Here is an 11,088-nt window from a genome sequence, read left to right on the forward strand (position 1 = left end):
AAGTTGAGGGGCCAATGCCTGCATATGGCAGCGGGGAGGAAGATCCTGCTCGGGGAGACAATGTCACGGTGCAGTGGCGTGACAGGGAGCTGGGGTGGGTCGTTTGAGGGGTGCTTGTGTCGGTGTTCGGCCTCTGAATTTTGCAGAGAAGCGCCAATCTTTAATTGCATTGTACCAAAGCGCCAATATAATTATTGTAATTCCTTATAACGTTTTTGAGTGAATAAAGTGCTTCAACCCCTCAAAAAAATCAGGGCCACTCGGGCTCGGATTTAGTTCAATATTAGGTTTTTCCTATTTTTTTTATGTTTTGAATAAGATTTGATTCAGAAACCAATCCAATTCAATTTGGAAAATTCTAAAACAAAAATCCAATAAAATATGTAGGATTAGGGAGAATATTTCCAGACCAAATATTACATAAATATTCACTATTAAATAAATTTCGGGTTCTAAATAACTCCCTAAATGTTTTTGAACTCCAAATAAAATCTAAGGCATGAAATCCTAGTCAAAACTAGCTAAGCTCAAGCAACACAAGCAAAATTTTAATTCATAACATTCCAAAATACAAAAAATGGGAAAAAAAATTACAACCTGTTTCTGTTTCACTGTTCACGAGGGTGCATTTGAGATCAGAACAGAAAGTCCACGTCCGAAAAGGAACATTTCCTTGGAGAACTCCCATTGTGTAACAGCAACAAAGGCTGAAGGACCAAAACTGTACTCAACTGTTTACTAAGCACAAAACCCACCAAAACAATAAGTAAACTGACTAAATTGGGGTGAGATAACCCAGCCACCAAATAATGTCATATCTCTAAAAATAAATCAATGACTAGTTCAGAGAAGTTACATGGTACAAAACTTTGACATTATCTGATCAATTTTGGCTTGGGCCAGTTCCTTTAGAGAGCCAAGCAATTTTGGCATTTTGGCTTGTGCCCAGTAGAATCTGCAGATATGAAGTTGGTCTGCAGTGGTAGGCCTCCAGAATTTGCAGTTGCGAAATTGATGTCTGCTGATGGAAGGAACTAATGTAGCTCGGATATTCTTATCACATTATTATGCAGTAGCCAAACTATCACACAGAGTCTGGTATGCTGCACTGCAACGTTTGAATTTCTCCTCTGCGGTAGCCTGCCCATGAAAGAAAATCCATAATACTCATGAGTTTTGTAGACAAACAATTGTAACAGTGAAGTCCTTGAGGTAAATAAAAAACAGAAGTTCAAAACATCAAATTAGACACTAGAAGATACAATGTTTTGCAGGTACTATGTCGGTCTGAAACAAGATTAAATGCCTGTCTTCTACTGAATCATGTGTGGCCTACTTTTGAATGGAAAAAATGGCTGTAACATATGTTTTGTATGGAACCTAGGTGAGCTGCTAACCAATCCTTATTGATCTAATGTTGCATTAATTATAGATAGTGTACTGCATTATCACTAAGGTTGGCCCATTGGAAGTTCACTCCTACAGCATTTGAGTCAAGAATAAAGGACGGAAGAGGGGGTCTGGATGTGTAGTTTTAGTTCCTGATATTTAATTTGGCTAATTGTCATCTCACGGTAGCACCTGAGCCTGGGGTGAACTCAGGAAACCAGCAGATCTATCACAGAATGAAATGAAGGCATACAAAAAAACTTTGCAAAGAGAAGTTAAACTTGGATGTTGAAAGATTACTACCTTCGATGAGCCATGATGACGATCTGGATGCCATCTAAGTGCACACGTCCGGTATCTAGTATGAAAAGGGGAGGAGATAAATGGTAAAACAAATGTTCCAGAGTAAAAACGAAATGAAGGATACGATGTTATCATGGCTCATGCCATAATCCCAAAAAAATTACTCAAGGCTAGTGAAATGCTCAAAGCCTCAACGATCTTACGCGCTTTTAACATCTTCGAGTTTTAGTGGGCCAGAAGTACTCAATCCAAGAGCCTGACGCGCCACAGATACCTCTGTCTGGGTGGATATTTCGCCCTCGTCGTCTGTTTCATAACTCCAGTGTCCGGAACTTTCTGAATGAGAACGTCTCGAATTCCTCCTTGGAAAATCATCAGATTCAAAAGACCAATAATATGTGTGCTGGTTCCCACGAAAAGCATTGCGAAAAACAGTCTCTGGTTCATCATCATCATCGCTTGTGCAAAACTCAAATCCCCCTGTCCAAACAAGAAACACCCAAATTTTATAAGGTTCAGTACAGGTCTAACTAGAATAGAATAGCCGTACTTCATAAATGCTTAAGAAGTTGGAGTCCTGACTCCTGAATTGAACTACGGTGCATACCAGAAAATGATTCAAATTTATTCATTAAGTAGAAAGAGAAGTGCAGATAAGGAACTGTACCCCTGCTTTTGACAGTATCGTAAAAAAACTCATGTGGACGGAAACCATTATTCCTCGAATCTCTGACCCAACGATGTCCTCTAAACCATGAAGGTCCACTAGATGCGTCTTTTTTCTCATCTTCATCACGCCAACTCTGAACATTGTTATAAATGAAAATGTCTAGGTTAAAAACATAAGTACTTACAAGTCATTTTGATTGAAAACTGCAACCGGTGTTAAAGTGAATACAACTACGGGAGCACAAAAATACAGAGCAATATTTAGTTCATTTTCTTTCCTTGCAAAACTTTAAGCAATGAAATAAAGAGACATTTCTTCTATACCTGTCTCTTGATTACTAAATTTTACACACCTTGTAGGGTTGCAAGCCTTAAAGCTGCCAATCTCAAAAAGGATTAACCCTACCAAGTTTCTCGCAGAGATCTTCCAGAACAAACTTTGAGCATTCATTTATCTCAAAACTTTGCAGGGTATATATGGTTCATATGTTTCCAAAACACTGCACTTATTCTTGACGAATGTAAGTTAAAATTACAAGAATGCAAAGAACATGATAACAGATAATGAGTAATATGTATCTAAGTTCGATCACCCTAAGTTCAGCAGTTGTGAAAGCCAATCATCTTAACCTAATTACTCAAAACTAATTGAACAAAATTGAATGACACAAAGATGCTAATCATTTGTTTCACTGACATCGAAGAGCTGCTCGGCATACTCAGAGAGATTCCGTATCATTGTTCTTTTTGTGTCTCTATTTCTCCTGCGTTTTGCATAATAATTGAACCTCTGCGGAAAGCAAATGATAGTAGTGTTAGCTCTTTCTCTGTTCAAGAAACGAATAAATTTCTAGTGATAAGTCATCATCAGTTGCAAAAAAAGAAATTAAAAGTGCACTTACAAGCAAACAAATTATACAAACAGGAAAACTTAAGCAGGCTGCGCAGGCAAAGTGGCTGAGCCAAGCAAGACAAATCACACCATGGCAAAAGATGATTTTGGGAAGCACAAGGAATTCCATTCCGGTCAAGCTTCCACGATCTAATACGGCCCTAAATATTCTCTGGGGAGCATTTTGCCAAGCATACAAGGACGTCCAAATTCACATTGAGGAACTCAATATTCAGAAGCATCTAATTTCGTCAAAACAAGCAAGCATCTAATTGAGAAATCCCCAAATCTACCGGTGGTATGGCCTACCTTTCTCACGGGATATACATCAAACAGATCAAGCAAGAATTCCTCTCAAAATTGAGAAGAAAAAGGAAGGATTCTACCCCCGCACCCAATTCATCAAACGCGCGAGCAATACATCGACGGAAACGGAAGGCTTTCCCCCATACAGGCATTTCAGCAAACAGCCTACCGACCAACTGCAAAGTACAGGCGGATCTAACAAAATAAAAAATAAAATTCTTCCCGAGAGCTACAATCAATAACACAAAAGGGAGGGAGACGTTTACGTGTTGCCACTGGGTCTTGCGCTTCCGCTGCAGGGGAGGCGTGGAGTGGAACGACGCGGTGGCCGCCAGCTGCTGCGGCGCCGCCGCCGCGAGACGGTGCGGGCGGTGGCCTGAGAGAAGAGCCGACTTGACGTGGTTCATCTCGGCGGATGGGCCGTGCGTCACACCCACACCTTTCGCTGCTGTGTGTCATAGAGAGAGGAGATGAGGCAACTAGGCTGCTGGCCCATGGGCCATGCGATGGATAATTGGTGCCGGATTGTGACCCATGTGTTAGCGTGTGTGAGAGAGTACTTATATGGGACTAATTCCCTAAAAAAACTTATATGAGACTAATGGTTCCTCAAAAAAAATGTGGTACTAATACCTTCACTTCACAAAAAAAATGTGGGACTAATACCCTGCCTCAAAAAAATGTGGGGCTAATAACCCTAAAAAAAGTGGGACTAACTAATCAGGGAGGGTGATCTAAAAAAACTAATCAAAGGGTACCTGGCATGCCTTTTTTTTTGTGGGTTGTGAGCATGCCACTTGGTGCGTCTATCCACCACCACATGTCGCGCGTTGGGTTCACCCTGCGGAGGCACGATTTTTCCTCTTTTCTACACGTATTTTTGGATTGTGCGGATTTTGAATTATACTGGATTTTCCTATGTTTTCTTGGAAAAAAATCCTCGCATGAAGCACAATTGTACTTTCCGAAAAGGGGAAATAACAGATGTGCTTCTCACGGAAGCCCAACTACGCTTTCTTTCTTTGGGTTTTTGAAAAAAAGAATCCAGTTTGCATTTCTTTCTTTTTCGGTTTCCTATTGGGGGGGGGGGGGGGGGGGAGTTCGTCAAACCTAGTAAAGTTTTGACGATCTTGACGTGCGAAATTCAACGGTTCATGATTTAGATACACGGTTCATGAAATAAAATGTAGAAAAACAAAACTATGAAAAACTGTAAAACTCCCGGGTTGCGAAAGTGGCACACTGGCACCACCAAAGAATGTCAGAGTGCCATTTGCAAGGGGTACCCTTAATTAGCGATTTCAGGTATTATGGCACATACATGCATGTAGTATTCAGTTGCTTTCTAGTTTGGGCCCGATGATAGTAGATGTGACCTTACAAACAGATTGCGCATGTAGGGGCGTGCCTACCTTGAGCTACCCGGATGCACAAGGCACCAGGTGCGAAATATTTTTCTATGTAAGTTTCATGCATAGTATAGTATGTGACAATCCATCATTAGACAAAAAAACTATGTGCGGTTATATGATAGGGCACCACATCCTTTTCTCTCTGGATCCGCCTTTGTGTACACGTGACATCCAGAAACAAGCATAGCAGGAGCCACCCATCCTTTTCACTGCTCGGATTCCTGGCCGTCGGATTTGTTTCTTGATGGGTCCTGGGCCGTACGATCTCGCTTCTGGAAGACCTCGGCCGTTGGATCAAGCCCGAAACACTGCTACAATGAACAGTGATGAACAGTTACCTTTTCCTCTGTTTCGCTTGTTGTTTCGCTTACTCCGGAATTACGTTGCTGCCTCACTGACGTGTGGGGAACTCGCTGGTGGGCCGCGCTGGTCAGCGGCTTTGCCGGCGCGCGTGGTCTGTGCGAATCGTCGACGCCCTCCAGATCGTGCTACCGCCTGTAAAATTAGGTGGCCGCCGGGGGTATTTTAGACATTTCACGTGATTAGGAAAATATCCAATAGCAACGGGGCTGGGAGCCTAGCCGTCGCTCCCTTCCTCACTCTTGCGTCGTATCTCCTCCTCTTCCTCTCTCAAACCCTGATCCCGCGCTCGCACGGTACCTGTCGCGCCACCTCCGCTCTTCGGTGCATCCTCTCCTCCTCCACGCCCCCTTGGCGCACCGCCGCCGCCGCTCGCCGTCGCCTCCCCTCCTCCACGCCACCTTCCACCCCTCTCCAGCCAGCCTACTCCCTCCTCCCTTCCCTCCCCACTCCTCCCTATGTCCCTCGTTGCTGCACCACGCCCTCCCCCACCTTCAAAGGCAGCCTGGACCTGATCTGGAGGAAGAAGAAGAGGGCACAAGAAGAGGAGAACAAGAAAGCTTCCCCAACTTCCCCCTTCACCAAATATTTGTGATTTGATCATAAAGGTGAGATTCCCCATCATCTATGAGCTCTTACCCTCTGTAAGTGATGATTCTTGGAGAATAGGGCTAGGATTAGGAGCCCTAGGTGAGGGAACTAGGGGGGGGGGTCATTGTTGCTGCTGTTCTTAGGTATTCAGATTCAGAAATCAGCAATTTCGAGTTCCTAGATGGCAAAATGAGAGGAGGAGCATGTGGAATGTTTTGTAGGTGTTGTTCCCACGATCGTTTTGAGTGGTCATTCACTCAATTTGGTTCAGCCATTTAGGCGTGCCGGTAAAAACAAGTTGATGGCTGTTTCTGCAAAGCAGTAATTTTCTCATAGCTTTTGTCCATAGTGTTTCATGATATTAGAGGGTTCATAAATTGGTGTTATACAATGGTATGACTACCTGGTACCTTATAGTTCATAGATAAATTTCATTTACTTAATTCCCATGAGGATTTTTGTTACTATGAACTTTCAAAGACGGCTACTCAATATTTCTGAATACGAGTACAACAGAGCATTTTTTGCCGTTTCTGATGTGCATGTGCTCATCCAGGATTGTGTTGTTTTTCAGGGATCTGTTTAGGGTTTGCTTGCTGGTCCATCCTGGTCAGGGTCTGTTTCTGCTCTTGGCTGCTGGGCTGGTAGGTCGTGCCATTGCTGATGCTCGAGGTTGCTTCACTGGTCTCCTTGGAGGTGATTCTTTACTCTCGCCTCGCCTCCTCTATGTCTTTCGAGGTTGTTGGGTTCACAAAGAAAGTGTTCAGAGAGTGTAGCTCTTATAGCATATCACAGAGAAAGTGTGCAGAGGGCGTGGCTCTCGTAGGTTAGTCGATCTTGTGCAAATTTTATCGTCCATGGTTTCTTTAGTTCAGGCACGGATGAACATCAAGATGCAGAAAAGGAATATAGGCTTGACTTTGGTTTTATTAGGTGTCGTAAAAATTGAGTTTGATTTTAGTTAAGGCAAGGATGAGCATCAGGATCTAATTGTGTTTGATTTACCTATTCAGTAAAGTTGAATCGGTGCTCTGGAGATGTCATGTCTAGGTTATTGCACACAGATAAGAGTTCTTATATTCCGTTACGATGATGGAGATATCCACCATCTTTTTAAAAAAAATGTTACAATACTGGTTGGTTTTGGTTATCAATCCTGAATCAGAAACTCAGAAAATATAAAACATCTTCATCTGGCTATATTTAAATATCTGCTTTACGGCGGCGGATGCTATATGCTAGGTTGATCTTCGTCGCCTATAGCTTTTAGATGTACTTTCTGGATAGGGTGTCTTCTCTTCGGGGTGGTTATCTGATGGTCGTCTTCTCCTGAGTCGGGTTGATATGCATTCAGGTTGTTGTGCATGTATACTATGATTAGTGGCTGGTTGTAATAACTCGTGGATATTCATTGTTCTTTTATTCAATGTGTATCTTATCCTTTGCCTGACCATGTTACTGGTACATGGGTATAATGTAAGATGGTTTATGCCAGCTATACAATATGATGTGTCTTCGGTTGTGATACATAGGTCGAAGGGGTGTCAGTGGAAGCGCGGCGTGCCGCTGGTATATCAACGACGACATTTCTGAGATGATAGACTTCCATAGAAGGTACACTCAACTTCTTCTATGAAATTTGTTTATAGCAAAGATGGTATGATTCACCATCTGGAGGTAATACGGATTCTCGGTCTCTTCATATTGCTTTCTTCTCATCAGAGGTACTACCCGCTGGATCGATTCCACCACTTCTCATGAACAGACAAGATGCTGAGCATGCACACATAGATACAGTCAAAGGTGAGCCTTCTATGATATTGGGTTTCATCTCTACTGCTTTCCCTTATTTTTACTGTACTGCACTGCTCATCCTTCACACCCTGCTGCCTGCTAGGACCCGGCCACTCCAAAAGGCAAATCAACTAATCGTTTCCCGGCCTCTTTGAAGAAATTCTAGAGCTGCTCTCATGTTGTCTAGATGGGTCCAATTAATATGATCCAAGTTCTGCTTGCAAATGATTTTGCAATTGCATCATTAGCTTGCTAATTTTGCCGTTTGCATTAGCATAAGAGGGGCCTGACAAAACTGAAGTGGCCAGTACTCAGCTGTAAGCCTTTATTTCCAAATGATAGCATCCAGGTATTTCTTTTCCCTTGCCAAAAGACTCAACGACCATGTGTTAGTCAATCAACAACCTTTCTGAATTTCTATCTAGAAAACTGGGCTGCTGGAGGATGAAATCCATGCTTTGGATGATGAAGCTGCTGCTGAGCTGAGGTATCTACCTTTGTTTGGATTTAAGTTTTCCGAAGTGTTGCATTGGAGTTGTCTGTTTGCATCTAAATGTTGTTTACCGTTGAAGGAAAGTTAATGATAAAATGATAGGGAAAGATGACGTGCCCCTTGATAAAAAAATCCAAGCTCTAGGCCAAGTGTCTTTATGCGATGTGCCCTTTTGGTTCATCTATTCATTCCTTTGCTTGCTAACTCATTGCAACCTATAGTATATGTTGTTTTGATCTCTCTTTGGAATTTTGTATCTACAGAATCATGTCATGTCCAGGGCAAAGTTCAAGAGAATGTTGACTGGATCGGTGCTTCAGCGTGTGTTGGATGGAAAAGCCGCTTCTATCCAGCACCGCTTTCCTTATGCGATGTTGCTTAAAATTCAGTGTTCTATTTTGTCATCCATGGTTAACCTTACCTTTTATCTATGAACAAGCATTCTCAACAGTTAGTGCTCGGTTTGTAATGAATATTATGTTGCATCGAAATTGCTTGATGTGTTCAACTTTTGTAGTAATGCCTACCTCTGAATATTATGTTGCATCAAAACTGTTTTTTGCTCTCTCGGACCTGTATTGCTTTGTATGAAAAATAGCATTTTGTGTTAGCCCTATATGTGGTTTGCATGCTCAATATTGATCACACTTCATACTCTTTAGCACTGAGATGCATGCCCTGTTGCTCTTAATCAAGCTTAATCTTTCTACTTTGTGCTCAAATTTATGTCCTTTTATTATTAATCATGATAAATACTATTGCTTTATCAGTGGCAAGTAAACATGCTAAACTTTGCCTTTGCCTGACTGACACAAGCGCTTAGGCACAAAGTTAGGAACCGGCACTCTCGCGCCAAGTCGTGATCCTGATGTATGGTACTGTGTTGTATCCCTGGTCGTATGAAAGCACCGAGCTTGATCCTGTCTTATAACCTGATTGTCATCTTCAGTTCCATTATTATGTTTTGCTTCTAACCCGATTGTTTGCCTACACATGCTATACCTGGTTTTCTACAAATAATTTGTTATATGCTTTGTCAGAACATTGTGACCGGCACCCTCGCATCAAGGCGCGAAGCCGATCTAGTATTGTAGCAATAGTTGCACGTAAAGCTATTGTGCGTAACTTTTTGACCATTAAATCCCAATCAATTGTGTGAGTTGGCCTCAGACTCCATTGTGACTTGTGAGTCGGGCGACGACATCATTCTCCCACGTCGCTATCCTCTTGGAGGCATCACCTTCAAGGTCATTGGTCCATTCGCGGTTTCCTGGAGTTGAACGTGCACGAAATCGTGATCGGCAGATGCTCAGTTGGCGATTTGAATGGTTTGCACGACTTCTTGTGTGGCAACGATGGCGGCTTTAGGCGGAGTTGGGTTGCGGCTGGATTTTGGTAGTCGGTCTCATCCGGTGTGTTCGAGGGTTGTCGTGCCTCACTTGATCTTTCTAGAGTCGAAGCTGCTGAGGTGGGCCCTTGCGGCGACGATGACGCGAGGCGGGCGGTCATTTTCGGCGCTGGCTCAGCGCAGACCCAACACTTTTTTCTCCTGCAATGCTCGTCGACATAGTTGGAGCTGCCTAGTCGCCGACGCGTGTAGTTGATGGTTTGGCTTTCGTCGGCACAGTCCTCGACGCTTTGTGTGCGGTGATGGCTTCGTAGTTGTCATCGATGGTCAAGTCACAATTGTTGGCTCGCGGAGAAGTGATGACGATGGCACCGGAAGGCAACCTCGACTGTCCTTTGTCCTCGATGGTGTGTGTATTCTCGATAATCCTACATCTACGTAGGGCCTACAAAGACTAAGGTAACTTTCCTAACTAATTAACTTCCCCCTCCCCTCCCCTTTTCAGGAGGGTGGGGCGTTCCATCCTTCTACCTCTAATTTTAGTTGGTCCACCTGGCATATCCTATATACTTAAGAGATATATCCCCACTATCTTATTTATCTTGACATGCGACATATCCACTTTATCAAGTAGGTCCACCATGTAAAAACTCTTTCCCACTAACTCTTCATGCACATGATCCTACTAACTCTTCATGCGCATGCAACCTATCACAAATAAACATTACTATTTTTTATGCACTCTCAAGCAACCATGTCCATCTAGGTTTCTTTTGCTATCAATATATGCCTTGACGTCATACGATCCCCTCCAAATATCCAACACGAGTCCCTATTCAACCATTTTGTTAGACTTCATGTGTTTGCGATCATCTGATTTGAAAGCCCAAACACCCATATTTTCTTATTTCCATTCTCTTGCACATCATGTCCATGTTTTTTTGCTCCCACAAGCCATAGAATTGCGCTAGATGTCTTCGTTTCCTCGAACCCAGTGTTCCAAGCAACCTTTTTAGTGACGGAACTGAGCTTCACCTAATGATGAAGCAAGCATGGTTGCGCACCAGACAAGACAAATAAAAAGAATTAGAGCTACCTGAGTATATTAGGGTGAATGAGTGCAGTACACTGCACATGGATGATCCGGTGAGAAGCATGATTTACTCAACAGTGAGATGATTTAGAAACAACTTTTTATATATAGAAAATTAAATTATGAGTTTACTCACATTATATTTTTCTATGCGGCCAAATTTTTTTTATGAATGTGCATATGTAGTTGTTATCATTGTTTTAGCTTTAGCCAAGGGTGAAGATGTCTCTGTTGTCTCTACTCAATGTTCTTTTCGTCACAGATCGTCTCGCCTATACATTGTAAGGTAATAAATTAATAGAACAAAAATCACACTCATTTATTTATTCCAAAAAAAAGATGTTTACTCTAAACAATATTTCTTTCAAAAGAATATCATCAAATTATACTATGTTTCAAAAAAAATCTCAAGTTTTAAAATATCAAACTATTTGTTAA

General features: G+C 42.3%; 1 protein-coding gene and 1 long non-coding RNA gene across 2 annotated transcripts; one reads left to right on the plus strand and one right to left on the minus strand.

Annotated features, from left to right (window-relative positions):
- Window positions 1–527: 527 nt before the first annotated feature.
- On the minus strand, window positions 528–4,042 carry LOC123132154 (uncharacterized). Its single transcript, XM_044551921.1, has 6 exons — window positions 3,826–4,042; window positions 3,059–3,151; window positions 2,360–2,495; window positions 1,896–2,172; window positions 1,693–1,747; window positions 528–1,140 (listed from the first exon to the last, which is right to left on the minus strand). Exons 1-6 carry the CDS (start codon window positions 3,964–3,966, stop codon window positions 1,066–1,068), a joined length of 777 nt encoding a protein of 258 aa, XP_044407856.1. The 5' UTR covers window positions 3,967–4,042; the 3' UTR covers window positions 528–1,065.
- Window positions 4,043–7,404: 3,362 nt separating this feature from the next.
- On the plus strand, window positions 7,405–8,772 carry LOC123092778 (uncharacterized). The gene is made up of 5 exons (XR_006444840.1): window positions 7,405–7,536; window positions 7,645–7,725; window positions 7,820–8,065; window positions 8,142–8,203; window positions 8,473–8,772. It is a non-coding gene; the product is annotated as an uncharacterized lncRNA (long non-coding RNA).
- Window positions 8,773–11,088: the final 2,316 nt, after the last annotated feature.

This window comes from Triticum aestivum, chromosome 1B, assembly GCF_018294505.1.
Source record: "Triticum aestivum cultivar Chinese Spring chromosome 1B, IWGSC CS RefSeq v2.1, whole genome shotgun sequence".
Lineage (NCBI taxonomy): Eukaryota > Viridiplantae > Streptophyta > Magnoliopsida > Poales > Poaceae > Triticum > Triticum aestivum.